The 20,356-nt window shown below is 43.9% G+C and overlaps 1 protein-coding gene across 2 annotated transcripts; it reads left to right on the top strand.

Annotated features, from left to right (window-relative positions):
* The first annotated feature begins 860 nt into the window (after nucleotides 1-860).
* prdm15 (PR domain containing 15) lies at nucleotides 861-16,600 on the top strand. Of its 2 annotated transcripts, none has more exons than XM_085469444.1 (24): nucleotides 861-938; nucleotides 1,501-1,540; nucleotides 1,637-1,730; nucleotides 2,531-2,684; nucleotides 2,775-2,927; nucleotides 3,024-3,132; nucleotides 3,221-3,304; nucleotides 3,562-3,771; nucleotides 5,523-5,732; nucleotides 5,830-5,924; nucleotides 6,006-6,093; nucleotides 6,171-6,338; nucleotides 7,734-7,828; nucleotides 7,913-8,044; nucleotides 8,606-8,746; nucleotides 8,847-9,010; nucleotides 9,367-9,446; nucleotides 9,783-9,902; nucleotides 10,011-10,142; nucleotides 10,533-10,616; nucleotides 12,240-12,415; nucleotides 12,512-12,592; nucleotides 14,108-14,329; nucleotides 15,517-16,600. In XM_085469444.1, the coding sequence occupies exons 2-24, from the start codon at nucleotides 1,510-1,512 to the stop codon at nucleotides 16,051-16,053; spliced, it is 3,360 nt and encodes a 1,119-aa protein (XP_085325570.1). In that variant the 5' UTR covers nucleotides 861-938; nucleotides 1,501-1,509; the 3' UTR covers nucleotides 16,054-16,600. The 2 variants fall into 2 exon arrangements, with proteins under 2 accessions (XP_085325570.1, XP_085325571.1); XM_085469445.1 differs by lacking the exon at nucleotides 15,517-16,600 and adding an exon at nucleotides 14,416-14,691.
* Nucleotides 16,601-20,356: the final 3,756 nt, after the last annotated feature.

Below are 20,356 nucleotides of genomic sequence, written 5' to 3'. Positions count from 1 at the left end.
CCATCTGTACATGCCTCAACACACTGAGTTGCTGCCATGTTATTGGCTGACTGGATCTTTGCATTAATAAATGAATGAAGCAGTTGGATGTAGCAAAGTGGCTGGTGAGTATATTGTGCCTTTTATGTCTATATTTTTCTAATCCCCTAGAACAACTAGTAAATGTCTGTTGTTGTCAGACCTCAAACAATTAAGGCAACTCATTGCCTCAATGGTCCAACCTTCACTATCTGTCCTCTGCACATGTCCAGACTATCACAACTTCATGCAACAACTATGACAGGCCACACAGGCGATCTGTCAGCTGTTAGTACAGTCCTTCAGACATGCCCACTCTGAGTGCTAACATAAGGAGACAACGTTACAGTTTTATTATATAGTTTATCATATTAGAATTTAGTAACTGTGAAGTTATAACAAATATAATAAGTGGGCTTACTTAATCTCAAAAAAAGAGTCCATATTAATCAAAGAAACTCCAAATATTTAACTAGTACAGTTTAGTAACTCGCACTGCTCCACGTGTTTCATCACTTTGCTTATAGAAAGACATTTTGGTATAAAGACAACATTGTAAAAAGCTTCTTGACACTGAAATATAATTTTCATTAAATGTGTTGTTAGGACTGAAACAGAAAGCGAAACGTTGTTGTGACAGCAAACGTTGTCGGAAGTTTGATAAAGTAGTTATAAGCAGCAGCTTACGCTAACATGCTGCCTTTTAGTATTTTGTGCACATTTTTGTTAACTTCTGCAGTTTCTATAAGACTAAAAACTGTTACACGTATGAGGTAGTAGGTCCTAGGTTAGCGCCATTGTGTTGCGCCTACATTTCCCATAATGCAGTCGGGGCTGCTCGTTTCCGGTCCTGCGCCGTTTCTGGAGCGGATTGGAACCCGGAGTCAGGATTTGGTAAATGAAGGGGTTTTGCAGAAAAGGTAACGTGTTTCCCGACCAATACACGCCGCCTTTCTACCAAATGGAGACGCAGTTTGGTAGTAAAGGTGCAGCTGATCCGTCCGGTTCGGTCCGAGTTTACCCGAAACGCCTCCACCACACACTGGCGGCCGTTGAATAGCATTGACTCCGGTTTGGGGGTTTGCGTCTCCGGTCCATCCGCCATGCCGACTGTTCTTTGTTACATTTTAGCAAAGAGCAGCCGCTCAGATCGGAGTTAAAACCCGGCTAGAGTTTGGGAACGACTCAAATCCTGGATCCCGTCTATTCCCCGGGCTGCATATGTTCAAATACACGCGTCAACTGTTTCGCGTAGAACAAAAACCAGCTAATGTTTCCATAAGGCACTAGTGTACAGCCGGTAGGGCTGATGCATTCACGTACACCTGAAGGGTCCCACATTAAACGATGAGCAGGCTCAGAAGTTCAGTTACATCCTGAAACACTCGTTAAAGTACTTCCTTCGTGTAAATGTGCAGTAAAACTGAGTGCGACCAGGCTGCTGCTCTCTGGTAAACATGCAAACACTTTCCCTCTCTGTAGGTTGGCATAATGGCTGAACAGACGCCAGATGAGTTCATCTGTGAGTATGACTCCAGCCCTTACTGTCCCGTGTGTGTGTGTGTGTGTGTGTGTGTGTGAAAGCACTATGAAGACAGATGTGATGTGTATCTGACAGGGTGCGAGGACTGTGGCCAGTACCATGACTCTGAGTGTCCTGAACTTGGGCCGGTGGTGACTGTCCAGGACTCCTTCGTCCTCAGCCGAGCTCGGTGAGTGACAGCTGGAGGTGTCAGGTGGGGGTTTGGGCCATTCTTTGAACTCAAGTTTCTTTCTAAAGATTCAATCAGAGCAAAACCAAAGAAGGAGAAACATCGATCCCTGCTAGCGCTGACGTCCAGTCATCCTGACCTGTGAAATTACAAACCCCATTCATGTGTCACCTTATTGCTGTTCTAGACCTTGCAAAGAGATTGTCCAAGTATCCCACTGTGGGTGGTTGCGTTTCTGCCACTTGCAGCTTCATCCTAAATGTGGAACTTTTTAACTTTAAACATAATAGATTTCTCACTCGATGCTTTCTTCTCACAAGCATACAGCTGCCTTCCTCGAGCCTCAGCCTGCAGTTTCTTTTTTTGTTTGTGTTTTCTCTCTTTCTCATTCTCTGATATTTTGCATCTGTCTATAATATTGCACAAAATTGCTCAAAAGGGGAGGACACACCATTTTTCAGCATTTTAGCAAAGTAAGCATACTGAATCAAGTGATGCTGAAACTAAGGGATCACAAGAAGGCAGGAGGCTGGCCTTGTTATTGTAAAGACCCTACAATAACCAGATCATCCTCTGTGATCAAGCACTTAGCAACAGCGGCAGTAAGAGTCCCTGTTTTAACAGGAAGAAACTTCTGGGAGGAGTCTGCAGTAACAGGTTGGGGGTCGTGATTGGTGATGATGCAGAGTTGAGATTAAAGAGTGAGGGTTGTCGCTTTCAGCTTTTATCATGCTTTTAGCTTACATACTGAACAGACAGTAATCAGGAGTTTATGCCATGTTGCTCTTTCCTTGGATCAGGTCGTCTCTTCCGGACAGCCTGGAGATCAGAGAGATGGGAAATGGAGAGGAGGGGGTGTTTGTCCTGCACCGGCTGGTCAAGAGGACTCGGTTTGGGCCCTTTGAAGCAAAGAGGGTTCCCCACCTGGAGAAGGAAGGAGCGTTCCCCCTGAAGGTGCACTTAAACCCTCTGCTTTAAACTGTACGTGTGCATGTGGTTTTTAACTTTAACTTCCTTCTTGATCCTCTCTCTGTTGTTGGGCAGATCTTCAAGAAGGACGGTGTAGTGGTGTGTTTTGACTCCAGCAGTGAGGAGGACTGCAACTGGATGATGCTGGTGCGACCTGCCAGCGACCACAAGCACCAGAATCTGACGGCTTACCAGCAGGATGACGAAGTGTACTTCAACACCTCCCAGGTATCTTCCTCCACCTGAAACCTGCGCGGCTCCTTCACCTCTGTAAGCAGACTGATTTGTTGATCCACGTGCATACCTGCCGCTGTTGTTTCCCAGGATGTGCTGCCAGGAACAGAGCTGAGAGTCTGGTATGGAGCGTTCTATGCCAAGAAGATGGAGAAGCCCATGCTGAAACCCCCACTTCAGCCACCGCTGCCTCCACCAGGTAGCTTTGGTTACAGCACAGATGCTGTGTTGGGGTACCATGGAAACTGTGAGAGTTACATCTTCTCGCTTTTCTCTTTTTCAATCAGATGTGACAGCTCCATCCGCTAAATCTGAGATCTCAGAGAAAAGTGGAGCCCACATGCCTCCAGCGGCTGAAGACAGCAGCACAGGTAGGATCATTAAAAACACCCACCACCTCCAGTTCACACGTCTTTGAAATGTTTTCCCATATTTTAGCTAAGTTTGTGATTATAATCCTTTTTTTTTCTTTTAACTGCATCAATTTTTCAGCAGCTTTTTGTTTTGGCAGCAAGTCCAGCATGAGTGAACGCCACATGTTCACCCGTTCAAAAGATTCTAAGCTGAACAAAACGCTGCGTCATGATCGCACACGCTGACTCATCTACCCCTTTTCTGTGGATCACAGGCGACATGCTGAGCCACCTCAACGAGGTAAAGACGGTAACGGTGCTTCCAGCAGAGCAACTCCTGCCCCAGGGGGAATGTCTGGTTGGTCCTGATGAGGAGGAGGGCATCTCCCCTGCAGCGCAGCCCAGCCCCAAGAGAGGGCACAGCCGAGGGAGGAGGGCTAAAGGACGCAGGCCCAGTGCTGCAGCTGCAGCAAGCAAAAACAGAGGTGAGAAGAAAGTGAGAGTCAGGCTTGGGCAAAAAAAAACTTTGTGAAACATATTCTGGCTTGCAGCAGTTAAATGAAGATGATCGCATGATATTTAGAATGCATGCTGCACCAGTTAAAACACAAAGCAAAAGTAGATCGAGTGCTCCCTCGGTCAGCGCCTGTTTCCTGCACAACACAGCTCAAAGTTTCTGGATATAGTCACTACGTTAAGATGGATCAAATTCAAATGTGTAGCACAGCAGGAGGTGAAGAGCTTGTTCTTTGAAGCGGATCATCGTCCGCTGTTTGGAAATACAGCAGATAACAAGTAATGTTGACCAAGAACAAAGCAACAAGTGTCGTAGAGTCACGTCTGCACCACAGAACACAGAAAAGACACAAAGACAGTTAATGCATGAAGATCCTGCAGTGCTGAGGTGAATCGCCCAGTGTCAACTCAGACGAGGCTCCTTGTATCCATCCAGCTCACAAAGTCACCAACCAATCACATTCCATCTGAACAAAGATGTGTGCCCACTAAACACGTCGAGCCAGGAATGTTTCGGGTCTCTGGTTTACTTAATGGAAAAAACATATGTTGTCCCCTCATGCAATTATTTTTCCAAAGTGGCAAAACCTGCGCTGTATGCAAATCACCACCAGGGGAAAAGAGAGGGATCTCACGTGTGTCAAGTACTTTTCTACTTTTTCGAGAAGCCAGACAGAAACTCCTCAGTAAGAGTCACATGACAGCCCACCTATAGTTTTCCAAAAAGCACCCCAAGGACGCTCAGACCATGAGAAACTAAGTTCTCTGGTCTGATGAAACAAAGATTACACTCTTTGGCTTGAATGCCAAGTGACAACCAAGCACGGCTCATCACATGGATGATCTCATCCCTACAGTGAAGCATGGTGGCAGCAGCATCATGCTGGGGGGATGTTGTTCAGAAGCGAACTGGGAGACTAGTCAGGGTGGAGGTAAAGGTCAATGCAGCGATGCACAGAGCCATGATGTTGATGTTAACCTGCTAGAGCGCTCTGGACCTCAGACTAGGGTGAAGGTTCATCTTCTAACACAGGGGTGGGGATATCTAAAACCTGCAGGTCAACACACCGGAATCAAATCATTAGTTCATTACCAGGCGTCTGGTGAACTTCATGACATGTTGAGGAGGTCATTTAGCCATTTAAATCAGCTGTGTTGGATCAAAGACACATCTAAAACCTGCAGGACACCGGCCCTCGACGCCTGCAGTTCCTCCACCTCTGTTCTAACAGGACAATGACCCTAAACACACAGCCAAGATAACAGAGGAGTGGCTTTAGAAATTTCCCTCAATGGCCCAGTCACACCCCAGAGTTGAACCTGGCTGAACGTCTCTGGAAAGATCTGAAAATGGCTGTGCACCAACACTCCCAATCCAAACTGCTGGAGCTTGAGAGATTCTGCAAAGAAGAGTGGGAAACCCCAAAAATAGGTGTGCTAGCTTGTAGCATCATACTCAAAAAGACTTGAGGCTGTAATTGCTGCCAAAGGTGCTTCCAAGCTACCAAGGTATCGAGCAAAGGCTGTGAATATTTATGTACATGTTATATTTCAAACAAACTTCATCACTTTGTCATTACAGAGCATCGCATGTAGAGTTCTGAGGTGAAAAATGACTATGATTAATTTTGCAATAAGGGCGTAAAACGATCAAGTGTGGAACACGAGCTCATCTACGGTCGCTCCGTCGACTTTGACGTTGGGGTCCTGATGTGTGCAGATGTGAAGCCCCCACTGGTGAGCTCGGAGCCTGTAGCGTCAGAGGGGGGAACGAGAGCGGCAGAGAACAGCAGCCCACTGAGCACTCCAGACAGCGGGCCTGTCCTGAAGAGGCACAGAGCGAGAGAGCACAAGAAGGTCTACGCTTGCCCCCGCTGCAACAAGGTCTTCCAGAACAGCAGCAACCTCAACAGACACATTCGATCTCATGGTACAGTTGTGGCTGTGATGGCGTCATCTCCAGATAGAGTTCAATTCAGGAGGAGTGAGTATGTTTACTAAAAGGTCCCTTCATGTGTGGTCGGCAGGTGATAAGCTGTTCAAGTGCGATGAATGTGACAAGTTGTTCAGCCGTAAGGAGAGCCTGAAGCAGCACATCTCATACAAGCACAGCAAGAACGTGGTAAGTGCGTTTCGAACGGCCGGATCGAGGGTTTCAGCCGCTCCAGCGGTTAATGACGTCGTGTGTTTATCCCCCCAACAGCCTGACCAAGAGTACAAGTACAAATGCAACACCTGTGAGAAATCTTTTCGCCTGGAAAATGCCTTAAAGTTCCACAACTGCCGGACAGGTAGGTTTGCCTCTTTTCTTTTCCCCCTCGTTTCTGATCACATTTCTAACCATCCTCTTTTCATTCCTTCTCTCCAGACGACAAGACGTTCCAGTGTGATATCTGCTCGCGGTTCTTCTCCACCAACAGCAACCTCTCCAAGCACAAGAAGAAGCACGGCGAGAAGCTCTACTCCTGTGAAATCTGCAACAAGATGTTCTACCGCAAAGACGTGATGCAGGAGCACCACAGGAGGCACGGTTTGGGTGAGTGCATGAGAACACAGAGCAGCGTTTGATTATTAATGCTATTTTTTCACAGTACTAGAATGATGAGAGCAAAATGCTTCTCGTGCTTTTTATGGTTGATGAAAAGCATTACAGGAATAAATAAATCAGAGTATGGATAGTTAAACTCCCTCCCAGGCAGTCGTGCCGCTGGTCTTATCAGTCACCGTGATTATGCAAGACAAAGAGAATTTCCAGGAAACGTCTCGCAGTCAAGTCTGCAACTGGAGACTCTGTAGGCCTGAACCTTTAAGGTTTTTAGAACAGAGAGATTTTCTGCAAAACACTCCAAAGTTCATGTGTCCATATTGCTCAATCATAGCTTCTTAAATAATCAGGCCCCATCTTATCTTATAGACTTCATAGTACCATATCGCCCCAGTAGAGCACTTTACTCTCACACCGTTGATTATTTAAAAGTAGAATGGGAGGCAGAGCCTTCAGCTTTCAGGCCCCTCTTCTGTGGAACCAGCTCCCAGTTTGGACACCAGACACCCTCTCTGCTCTAAAGATTAGGCTTAAAACTTTCCCGTTTGATAAAGCTTATAGTCATGTGACCCTGAGCTATTCCTTAGCTATGGCACAATAAGCCTAGGCTTCCTTCACCTCATTTCACTGTGTGTGTGCTTACACAACACTCGGCATTAATCATTAGTCGTTTTTAATCTCCGGCTCTTCCACAGTGTCTCTTTTGTCCCGTCTCCCTCCCCTGAGCCGTGTTCTGCTGGAGTTTTTCCTGCTTGCTCATAGGGGGTCGTTTGATTGTTGGGGTTTTCTCTGTATTATTGTTGGGTCCTCGCAAATAGGAAGAGTCTCGAGGCAACTGTGACTTGGTGCTGTGTAAGCAAAACTATTGGTCAGATCTCTGCAGGTTGTTTTCAGAGACCTCTGTGTGTTCGACTCCAGCTGGTTTGATCGGTTGCTGAGAAACATCCCCCATAGCCCGATGCAGCCACCGCCATGCTTTACTGTAGGGGTTAGGTAGGCAATGAGCGGAGGAGCTCTACAAATGTTTGAGTTCAGAGAATACTTTTAACCATACCATGAGAGCTATTTAATCACTGTGTAGCAAATATTAAGTGATTTGTTGTTTTGTGAGTTTAGCCAGGCAGCAACAAATGATATAAAACAGTTATTTGAAGCCGTTCATATGATTGCATTACTCTGGCATTGTTAGTGGTAATCATATTGAATCTCACTGTGTAAACGATTTCATAAAACTGAGAAGGATTCGACTTTCACGTCTCCCACACAAACACACAGATAACCAAGTCAGAGCTGAGCAGCCTGGTGCATTTTTGCACCGTTTAGATGGATTTCTTCTGTTGGCCCTGACGCTCTTCGCTAAACTAAGCCTAAAATCCATACGCACAGGACCAAAGCACATGAAGAGAGAGGAGCTGGAGGCCAATGGAGAAGAAGGGACCAAGTACAGGAAGGAGCCGTCACCCTGTCCCATTTGCAGCAAGGTAAGCCGTCTGCACGCGTCGGCTCATGGCATCACTTCATCGTTCACCTGCTTCACTGCAGTGTGTTTCTGTGTGTGCGCACAGGTGTTCTCCTGCAGGAGTAACATGAACAAGCATCTGTTGACTCACGGCGATAAAAAGTACACCTGTGAGATCTGCGGTCGCAAGTTCTTCCGTGTAGACGTCCTCCGAGACCACATTCACGTGCACTTCAAGGTGAAACCTGCAACATTATCAGACCTTTTGAAGGGTTCGTTCACAGAGAAGCTGCTGTTTCATCACAAGATCAAAGAGTTTGTGTATATTACAAAAATGCAGGATTTATGGATGAAATGAATTTCTAGGATGAAAGCTGCACCACTGCTTATTCCACAGGACCAATGACGCATGTAGAGTCTGTTCCACTTGTTTAACAGCGCCGCTGCACATTTAGCTGCACAAATTCAGAACGCTTTTTTGGCTTTGGGCCTTTGAGTACTTGGTTTCCACTTTAATCACACACACAAGGATTTACAAGGATGCCACTTTGACTCAGATCAGGTATCAAAATGTGGTCCATCTCTGATTCAGTATTATAGACACCTGACAGAATATTCTATACATTTACATGTCCTCAGTCAGAATCTCACCATTTCTCTAAATTATAGAGAAGGGGACATATTTTTAAAAAAAATCAGAAGCACTGCTACTCAGATAAGAAAAGATGAACGCAGAAATGCTCAGGTGCTCTCCAGATACCTGGCGTTCATCAGGTTGAATGACATCCTTTTATTTCAGGACATAGCCTTAATGGACGAGCAGGAAAGGGAAGGCTTCATCAAGAAGATCGGCATCTCAGCGGACGACAGTGACGAAACAGACGAGGATGAAGATGAAGATGACCCAGAGCACCATAAATATAACTGCAAAAAATGCCAAGTAAGCAATCGTCTGTCACGGAGAAACTCTGCAGTCACATGGAGCTCCACGTATCCCTGTGTCCCACACAAATAACACACGTCCTGCTTCTTGTCTCCAGCTGTCATTTGCAAAAGGAAAAGAGTACCTGAAGCACATCATGGAGCAGCACAAGGAGAAAGCCTACGGCTGCGGGATCTGTAACCGACGCTTTGCACTCAAAGCCACTTACAACGCTCACCTGGTCATCCACCGAGAGCAGCTGCCCGACCCTTCGGTGCAGAAGTAAGACAGTAGGAAGCAAGCAAGTACAAATGCTAGTCACAGTCTTGTGAGCCAGCAGAGAAATGTATAATTGTATAAAGAAGTACTTTTGAAATCTGGCGAGGAGAAGAATACATCTGATTCCTTTAAATATGTTCACGGGAGGAAAGGTAGTAACATTTGCGTGTAGCAGCCATTGAGTGCTAGTTACTAATCATCCATGCATGTGAGAGCTGAAATTGCTGACTTGCACCTAAAAGGAAATGATGTCATTTTTAGCGCAAACTGTGTATTTTTCAAAATAAAGGTACTAAATAACTATGAAGTCAGAAAAATGTACAGAAATCATTTTCAAATAGTTTCGCTCTTTCCTAAAGGTACATCCATCCATGTGAGATTTGTGGGCGAATATTCAATAGCATTGGAAATCTGGAAAGGCACAAGATCATCCACACAGGTGAAGTGTTTATTCTGTGGTCAGTGCTTAACAAATTTATTCGCCTACCACCCAGCGTAAGGTTTTTAAATGAACACTACTGGTAATCAGCAAAATGTTTCATCCAAACGCTAATCCCACAAGATTTTAATTGAAGTCACATTTTTAATGCTAAAATGTGTGTTTTTATAAAATAATGGCATAAAAATGTTCCTCTGTTCAGCAAAGCAGCTGAAAGTCGTAATCAAGGGCAGCACGTCAGTAAATGTACTTCCTACGCTGGCTCATACTCTCACAGGGTGAGTCTGTGCAAAGGTAACGTCACAATTAAAAAAAGATGTTTGTTCACTCATCCAGGGGTGAAGAGCCACGGCTGTGACAAATGCGGCAAATCGTTTGCAAGAAAGGACATGCTGAAGGAGCATCTCAGGGTGCACGACGACAACCGAGAGTACCTGTGCGCCGAGTGCGGGAAAGGTCATCGCACGCCTCATTGCTCTTTTCCCACCGTGTAAACTGAACGAGTAGACTTGAACTGGTGGTGGTTGAATTATTCTGAGATTGTGTCAACGTTTGCCTGCCCAGGTATGAAGACCAAACATGCTCTGCGGCACCACATGAAGCTCCACAAGGGCATCAAAGAGTACGAGTGTAAGGAGTGTAAGCGCAAGTTCGCCCAAAAGGTCAACATGCTGAAACACTACAAGAGACACACAGGTGAGTGAGAAGGTGTGCGTGTGCACGTAGAGCTCATTTTAATGCATTACCTTAGTCTAACACACACAGACACACACATACATATAGCATAAGCATGATGGGTTGGTTACTCTGTTTTTCCATGTACACGTTCAAACACACACCTGCACTAATGCTCAGTCACACACCCACAGCCGCTGTAATTCTTTTTGTCTGTGCAGCCCCCCCACGCTGTCTTTACCCTAATTGTCTTGATTGTTCTCACTTGTCTCTATTGCAGTAAGAAAAAGTGTTTGTGTGTCACAGACATGAAGGATGTATACTGCAAAAAAAGCACTAAAAACCAAGCACACCTAACAGAGAATCACGTCATTGTCCCTCAGTGCTTGTTTTGTGTCACCGTGCTTGCAGGTATAAAGGACTTCATGTGCGAGTTGTGTGGAAAGACTTTCAGTGAGAGGACCACACTAGAGACTCACAAGCTCATCCACACAGGTATTTCATGTCACTGTGGCGTCATAAAACCAGACTGCTGTGCATTACTCGGTTATTACAAGCTGAACATGAAACTCTTTCATCTGAATCTACTTTCCTGCTACATTTAAATCAGAACATTGTAAACAGGACTGGACCAAAGCAAGTGAGAGGCTGATAAAGTCACACAGAAAGCAACTTATTACTTACAATCTTCAAATGTAATGCCATATGTAGTAATGTAATATCTTCTTTTAGTCATAATTTAAAGTGATTTTACCAAAAATAATTTTAGCTGTTAATGTTAACTGTTGTGGTATGAAAATGTAAGTTAGCTCTTATTAGTTGTTGATGAATAGAGGAAAGAGGAACTTTTGTTTGATCCCAAAAATAAGAAGGTTGACTTAAGTTAGCATAAAGGCTAAAATCAGTTTGGTCCAAAGGTAAACTTGCCAAAAAGCCCGTGACATGCAGCTGCTGCCAGGACCTTATGATTTAAGAAGCATGTTGTATCCTTTCATGTAAACGCCTGCTATTTTTGGACTGGAACAAATACTAGCATAATGTTAGCTACATGGTGCTAACTAAACAGTAGTTTCAAGTTTTGTACGGAGAAACAGTGTAGCCACATTTACCCATAATGAAGTTCTTTGGCTCGTGCTCCTCAGCCTTACATGAACATGTAGAAAGCGTGCAGTTATATTAAGAAGAAAATAACAGAAAATAGCAGTAATAATAATAATACTGATGATGATGATAAAAGAGAAAAAGAGAGAAAAAAATTCTCTAAATATTTAATAGTTAAGACAAGTTGGTATTTGCATGTTGTGCAAAACTTGTGCAACGAGCATTTAAGTGGCATTTGTTGAAGTGACAGTGTGTAGAGTCCTGTAGTTGTAGTGAGTGTGTAATGGTGTGTGCAGAACGGCAGCAGCTCGAAAGCCTGATGGCTTGTGGGTAGAAACTGTCTCTGCGTCTGCTAGCGCGGGTCTGGATGCTCCTGAACCGCCTGCCGGACGGCAGGACTGAGAAAAGTCTGTGGCTGGGATCGGAGAGGAGCCGCTGCATCTTCCTCACGCAGCGCTGTCTGTAGAGATCCTGCATGGCTGCCAGTTCAGTCCTGGTGATGCGCTGTGCTGTCCTCACCAGCCTCTGCAGAGCTTTGTGGTCCAGAGCATTACAGCTGCCGTACCAGGTGGTGATGCAGCCAGTCAGAGTAGTAGCTACACCTATGAAGCAAAGTTACAAACAATTTTTAGGAAAATGTGTTTTCTTTCTTAAACAAAAGTTTAATAAGACGGGGAAGGACTTGGAGATTTAGCAACTGAGATTGATACATTATTGAGCAAAATTATAATGGAGTAAATAATTTGTTACACGACTCGTTACATTACTTTTGCTCCATAAATTGACCTGAAACACGTTCACATAATTTCCAGTTCTGCTGTTCTACACACCAACATATATCCCTATCAAAGTCAGAACACACATGTGATCTTTCATATGTATGAACACAAATCCAACAACACAAAGCAAAGATGCTTTGGAGTGCATTACACACAACATTGAATATGATAGGGTTTAATTTGGGGCTTCATACTAGCTGATGCTGTCGAGCTGACCTCTCCTTCTCTGCTGCTGCAGTGGGTAAGACGTGGACATGTCCCACATGCGATAAGAAATATCTGACCGAGTACATGCTGCAGAAGCACGTCCACCTGACCCACGAAAAGGTAGAGGCCCAGTCGTGTCACCTCTGCGGGACAAAGGTGTCCACTCGCGCTTCTATGAACCGACACCTGCGACGCAAACATCCCGAGGTGAGTGGGGTCAGACCGGAGAGGAAACGACCCATATTACAGCACTCGAAAGGCAGACTCGGCCTGAAATGCTGTCCTTCTCCTATATGCCTACAGGTGGTGTCTGTGAGAATCGACGAGTTTGATGATCTTCAGGAAAATTTGTCAATGAATGAGTCATCGATCAGCATTGTGCAGGTTAGAATAAAATTCCGGATTTCTGACACCACAGACCAAAATCCAATTCATTGTATTTTGGTCTCGACCAGGCCTCCACCCATCGTCTTCAGATGGTCCAAAATGCAGCTGCTCACCTGCTAGCTGGTACCAAACGGAGAGAGCGTATAACCCCAGTTTTAGCTTCTTTACACTTCCTGTCTCCTACAGGATCCAATTTAAACTTTTAAGTCGCTTAACGCCCGAGCGCCTTCTTACCTGTCTGAGCTCCTCTCTGTTTATGCTCCAGGAAAAACCACGAGGTCTAGCTCAGAATAGATGCTGTCCATCCCACGGACTTGTCTCCAATCTCGTGGTCATAGATCCGTCTCTGTGACAGATCCCAGACTTTGGAAAAGTCTCCCCCTAAATATTAGATCTGTACAAACACTTGAGCAATTTAAATCACTACTAAAGACACATTTTTATGCCCTGGCTTTTAACACACTCTGACCCAGGCATTCTGCTCTTATTTTAAATAGTTTTAGTTATTGTTTTAATTCTTTTATTGTCCTATTATTGTTTTATCAGAATCAGAATCAGAATACTTTATTGATCCCTGGGGGAAATTATTTTTTGTTACAGTGCTCCATTTTAAACCAACATTAAGACAAGACAGACAATACGCTAACTAAGAATAGTACAATATATACATATATATACATACATACATACATAAGTCACTCATAAATAAATAGTTGGAAAAGAAACATGTGTAGTTGTAGCAGCAAACAGTGTGTTAAGTGGATGCGTTGTACAGGGAGATGGCCACAGGCAGGAATGATTTCCTGTGTCGTTCAGTGGTGCTTTTCGGTAATCTCAGTCTCTCACTGAACGTGCTCCTGTGACTGACCAACATGTCATGGAGTGGGTGGGAGGTGTTATCCAACATTGTCTTTATCTTGGACAGCATCCGCCTCTCCGACACCACCTTGAGGGAGTCCAGCTCCATCCCCACAACATTGCTGGCCTTACGGATCAGTTTATTAAGTCTGTTGGCATCTGCGACCCTCAGCCTGCTCCCCCAGCATGCAACAGCATAGAGGATCGCACTGGCCACAACAGACTCATAGAAAATCCTCAGCATTTTCTGGCAGATGTTGAAGGACCTCAGTCGCCTCAAAAAATAGAGACGACTCTGGCCCTTCCTGTAAAGTGCTGTGGTGTTTTTAGCCCAGTCCAGTTTATTGTCAATGTGTACTCCAAGGTATTTATAGTCCTCCATTATTGTTATTATTGTATTACATTGTTGCTTTTTAATGCCATTTTTATATTGTTAAGCACTTTGTGCAGCATCGGCTGTTTGAAATGTGCTATATAAATAAATTTGACCTTGACCTTTGACCTTATTGGCAAACGAGGTGGTTTTAGGGAGGCGTAGCTATGGAAACACTGACAAACAACAAGAAACCATATTGTCTAAGTATGTCTGTGGTGTCAGCTGCCTTAAAATCTGCATTTTTCTGTACACTAAAGATGTTTCACTTCCTTCTGCAGCCCTCTCTGACCATGGAAAAAGACGGGATGTCTCAGGAGCGGCCCAGTCGACCTTCCCGACACCCCAAGAAGAAGCAGAGAAGCTCAGCTGAGCCGGAGCTCTCCGAGTCCGATGAATACGTTGACTTTGCTGAACCAAGGCACGAAGCCATGTCAGAATTCAACGCCGTCATTGTCGGTGATGAGACTGAGACGAGCTCTGCTGTACAGAGCATCCAGCAGGTACGTGTGCACATTTCCCCCAGAAGATTCTGCTTTGTTGCTACAATAACGTGTCCAATTTCTTTCCCCCCGAACACCACGATAAGTGGATAAAGGCAGGCGGCCTGATTAAAAAGGAAAACACAGACTGAAGTTTTTCTCCCTGAAGAGCCCTTAAGTCACCCACAGCGGCTGGCTCGACATTGCCGATGAAAGGCAGAATAAATCTGGATTTGCACTTGTTTTGTTGATTATTTGATATGAAGTCATCATTTAATAACTGTGGCATTTGTCTAAAAATGTGGCAGTTGTCTAATAAAGGTTTTTTTTGAATGGGCTATAATGTTACATAACCTAATAAATTGCCGACTTTGGTAATTGTTGACCTAGTAGTTATGACTTCATTGGGAATCGTAGGATAAAATGTGGATCTGTTGAGTAAAGCAGGTGTAAAATACACACAGTCAAACCACAAAATGATTACATTTATAATATACAATTGTTTTCCTGCTGTTAAGACAGTGTTATGAAATTACACAGATGCAGTGCAACGCTTGAAGCCACAATTGACAGCTAAGGCTTTGTGATTACAGATGTGCTCAAACACATTAGACCTTTAACAATTTTAATAATATAACTATACAAACTGGCATGATGCTTAAATAGTTTGATTTAAAAATATGCAATAAGACGTAGTTTCTAATTTTATTTATTTATTTTTCAGATGTGTTTACTACATTATTTCTGTCTGGGCCACTTGAGTCAATATCAGACTGTTATTCCAGCTGCAGTAATTTATATTTGGCCTCTGTTCTGGAACTTTCCTAACATGTGCAGTATGGAAAGCCAAGAGGCCGGGAGAGCGGCAGCAGCAGCAACAACACATTTCTTCCTGTTAAAAGGGAGTTTTTCCTTCCCGCTGTCACCAAGTGCTTGATCACTGGGTGGTGTCTAATTGTTGGGGTTTTCTCTGCATTATTGTAAAGTCTGTACAATATAAATCACCTTGAAGTGACCGTTGTTGTCATTTGGTGCTATGTGAATGCAATAAAATTCAGTTCATTCAGCTCGCTGGCTGAGCTTGACTCACGGCCTCAGCCAGCTGCTGTTCCTCACAAACTTAGATTATAACAACAGTGTTGTGCTTTAGCGGCAGATGAGCTGCTTTCATCATCGAGTTGCAATTGATTCCATTGTTGCCGTTTCAGGTGGTGGTTCTGACCGACCCCAGTGCTCCATCAGCCTCCTCCCCCAACAGTTCAGTGGGACTGACCAACATCACAGTCACGCCCATCACCAGCCACGCCCCTGCCCAGTTTACCAGCCTGCAGCCTGTCGCCGTGGGCCACCTGACAGCCAGCGACCGGCCCCTCACACTGGACAACTCCATCCTCACGGTCACCTTTGACACGGTCAGTGGCTCCGCTATGCTGCACAACCGGTCTGCAGAACTCATCCCAGAGACTGTAGGTCCTGCTGGAAGCGGGACACCCCAGTCCGTCGCCCATTTCATCAACCTCGCCACTCTGGTCAACCCCATGGGCCACCAGCTAGAGGCCCCGACTCTGGCGTGGAGGCCTGTACCTGCAGCTGAGGGCAGCCAGGTCACTCCAGTGGTGGAGGGTGCACAGGGGGAGAGTCAGGAGGCCCAGAGCCAGGGCTCAGATCCAGGCCGGCCCAGCCAGAGCCAGCCAGCCACCCCTCAGCAGCAAAGCAGTTCTGCGCAACAGATGTTCAGCTACTGAGCAGACACTAGGGGTGCAGGTCACCTCACACAGATACTGTTACATAGTAGAGTAGATTTTTAACAAACTGTACAAAGTGATCACTGTCACCCAGATGCCTCTCCAGCCCAATGGAAGCAAATGGTATTGTCATATTTTTTAATAGTAAAACGGAAAACAAATTGTCAGTTAGTGAATCTGTTTTTGAGAAAATGAGGAAAAAATGTGCATTTAGCCACAATCACTGACGTCTGAAACCAAAGCAACTGTTGAATATTCTAACGCCTTATCAGCCTTGGGGGGGAAATGCATGTTTTCGAGATAAACCTGCTGCTTGAACAATGAGATGTGGAAATGCACCAACATGAAAAGCAGATGAACTTTGTGACAAAGTGAAAATACGTTGACCACATTATAATAACACATGGTATTTGGTGTATTCCCTAAAGCAGCTGAGTGCTGAACATGATTTTCGAATGCTGTAAACTAATTATTGTCAACCTGTCTGAAATAAATATTGACAGCCATTTTTAAAAATGATATTTTTAAAGAAAATTCATCAGGTCGTCCTTTTTGTATGTTGTCAGTTGTGACTGCAGCTGCAGAGAGCGCCTGATGGCTGGGCCTTTGCCCATGTGGCCTGGCCAAGTGCAGCCTGAAAAAGCCATATGGGCTCACCCTCCTGTAGGCCCATTTATTGTGGGCAGTCTAAGGCACACCTGTGCAACAGTCATGCTGTCTAATCAGCACCTTAATATGCCACACTAGTGAGGTGGGATGCAAAGGAGAAGTGCTCACTGACAGAGATTTAGACAGATTTGAGAGTAATGGTTGTTTTGTGCATGTAGAAAATGTTTCAGCTCATGAAAAATGGGAGCAAAAGTGTTGCATTTATATTTTTGTTCAGTGTTTCTACACTTACACAACACATTTTGACACTCTGTTGAATGCTTTTATTTTCAAACTTGGCAATCCAGGAAGTATAGATTTTATTTGAACGAATGAGAAGGTTTTTCGCCCATGAAGCAGTTCAGCAAACATGTAAAGCACCAAAAATGCACTTTAGGTAGTAAAGTGTTTAAAATAACTAATTACTGATGAAAGACTCGCTCTAGTTTCCTTAATTTAATTTAATATAATATAATTCAGCCAGAGAGGAAACAGAAATCATGAGCCTGAGGAATACTTTATGCAAAACACTCGTGGAGGGTTGTGAACAGAAACCAAACAGCCACAGACGGTATCAACTACGTGAAAAATGGCGCCATCTCGTGGCCTCTTTCTGTCACTATAATAACTTCAAAACTTTGTAAAAAAAAATGCTTCACCTGTAAAAGTTTCAAAGTGACGTTTTTTCACCAGCAGAGCAGCTTCAGTCGATGACGTCACTGAGAGAGTCAGAACGCACAACTACAAAGTTAACCTGTGACGTTCATCACCATCATTATATTTGGATAGTTGGTGGAGACATATCAGTTAACAGTTGGCAGCGTTCCTCACAGCATTCAGTGGTGATTAGTCTACATTTACTCCGCGTTTTTAAAGAGCTAAAAGATTTCACAGCATTTTAAGGACTGTGTCATAACTCTGGATAAGTTGGAATCCGTAAAGTTTGAGAGCTGTGCTGCTTTAGTTTCCTCCAGACTGTGTATCATCCCAGGAGAATGGACAGAGGAGACAGACTACCGATTCAAAGTGAGTGCGTGATAGGTTGGAAGGCTACTATTATTCCCCATAGGCAGCAGAGATGGGCAGTAACGCGTTACTTGTAACACGTTACTGTAATCTGATTACTTTTTTCAGGTAACGAGTAAAGTAAGGGATTACTATTGCAAAAACGGTAATTAGATTACCGTTACTTTCCCGTAGGAACGCTGCGTTACCACGTTACTAAAACCGTGATTTTTCTGCGAGAATGTCTCATGACAGTGACGTAAGCGAGTGCGACGTTCGTGACAACAGCTGTGTGCAGATCAACAATGGATCACATATCGATTGTGGGAGAGAGTATGAGCGTGCAGCGTTTAAAGCGTGGAAGTACTGACCTTACTTTGAGTTTGATTCCATAAAAAGTGACAAAAACATTAGTGTCCGCTGTGCGTGGGAAGAAAACTTCTTTTTACAGCGAAAAAACCCCTAAACTTCCAAGCAAGCACCGAGTAGCTACGACGTAATGGGAAACTCACAGAGAAACTCGCGGATTCTTCCACTGACCGCGGCACACCTGCACCAGGGTAAACCTCCGCCTACCCCACTCCTGCTTTACAGGTGAAAATAGAGCAACAGGACCGCTGAGTCTTTGACTTTATTTATTTTCTGCTGTGTTTTACTTGCATCTATTTGAAAGACTGAGTGTAAACACAAAAAATATTTTATTTTATGTGCTGGAATGTGCAGAAAATAGGTTTAAATGTTAAACTAATTTCTTCCAGTCAGAGAATGTTGCATATAATTAAATCTTTGCTTGATGCATAAAGTTAAAAGATTAAAACTAATAAAACAAGTTTTAAAAAGAGACTTTTCCATTTGATTACATTTTGTATGATGGATTATGCAGAAAAAGTAGAATTGGGCTGAAAGATCTATCACTTTATCACCTCTTCAGGTTGTAAATCGTGTTTTTAAAAAGTAACTAAGTAACTAAGTAATTAATTACTTTTGAAAATAAGTAATCAGTAAAGTAACAGGATTACTTTTTTGGGGAAGTAATCGGTAATTAGTTACTGATTACTTTTTTCAAGTAACTTGACCAACACTGATAGGCAGTATCAAAAAGCTCCATACAGCTGTTATTCATGGGGTTCACAACAAAGCAAGGGTGTATACAGTTAATACTAATTCATATTAGGTGCCATAAGCATAGAAACGATGTCAATACGATAAGAAAATTGTTATTGTTTTTTTCATGTTGCATTAATGGTTGTCATTTTATTAGTCCATTACTAATCGCCTTTCTGGGATCAATTGTTAGTGACTCCATCCTCCACCAGGGGGCTTTCGCGCGCTCTCCTCTTTACCGGTACCGGTCCGTGAGTCGTTTGGTACCGGGCCGCGAGAGTTGAGGCTGTGAAATTTATGCTTTTCAGGGTTTTTATCGGTTTGTATGTTCCCCATGTAGTTATTTTGCATAAATTGGAATTTGTGGACAGTTTTAGCATCATATGAATGATAACAATAATATTTCTGTTTGTTGTTGTAGGGGTACCAGCTGATGAACTGGTTTTTGTTTCAGAGATTTCAGAGATTCAGCCGATGGTCCACTGGCTTGAATTCGGTGTGTTGCGCGGCCTCTTAACTGAGGAAAACCTCCGTGTTCTGGGCCAAGTTATTCATCAAGTGCAACAAGATGTTGATGAGGAGGTCAGAGTTCAGGACAATGATGAAGAGGCTGATAATGAAGAGGAGGAACAGGCTGATGTTCCAGTAGTGGGGATAGAAATAAATCCACCTCAAGTAGAAGGACCCTGGGTCCATAACAGAGAAGAAATCCCAGCAGGAGAAATTGAAATACTTTTCAGAGAGTTTTTTGGACATCCTGATAATAATGAATTACAGTCGTCCAGCCTGGAAGTAATAAATGCATGAACTTAGTTATGCTGCAATAGGCTTAGGCTGCCGGGGGACTCCCATGATTTTCCTTTTCAGTCACCTTTTTCACTCACTCTGTGTTAATAGACCTCTCTGCATTGAATCATACCTGTTATTAATCTCTGTCTCTCTTCCGGAGCATGTGCTTCATCCTGTCTTCCTTCTCTCACCCCAACCAATCACAGCAGATGGCCCCGCCCCTCCCTGAGCCTGGTTCTGCTGGAGGTTTCTTCCTGTTAAAAGGGAGTTTTTCCTTCCCACTGTCGCCAAAGTGCTGCTCATAGGGGGTCATATGATTGTTGGGTTTTTCTCTGTATCTATTATTGTACGATCTAGTGTACAATATAAAGCACCTTGAGGAGACTGTTCTATATAAATAAAGATTTTTTAGTTGCCAGTTTCTATGTGTGCTTACCAACGGTGTGTTATTCCTGACCTTGTATTGCTTACAATACAAAGGTCACTGTGAGAGCAAAAAGGTAATGTTTCAATTTGTCCCAAATCTCAACAAATGTGTCATATTGAAATCTGTTAGAGAATGTAATTTTCTCCATTTTAAACAACCATAGACAACCTCATGCCAGTCATTTAGTGACAGAATTTTTACACTTAGCCATTTCTTAGTGATAGTCTTTCGGGCAGCCACACTCAAAATGCCATATAACAGCTTGATCACTTTATCCACAATACTGAGTATAAACATCCAAACAAGAGTTCATCCCAATTAAAGGGAAGT

This window comes from Copadichromis virginalis, linkage group LG10, assembly GCF_057382275.1.
Source record: "Copadichromis virginalis isolate Kocher_CV1m ecotype Utaka linkage group LG10, C_Virginalis_male_GT1.1, whole genome shotgun sequence".
NCBI lineage: Eukaryota > Metazoa > Chordata > Actinopteri > Cichliformes > Cichlidae > Copadichromis > Copadichromis virginalis.
Note: the sequence above shows the minus strand (reverse complement) of the source record. Positions and strands in the feature narration are given on the sequence as shown.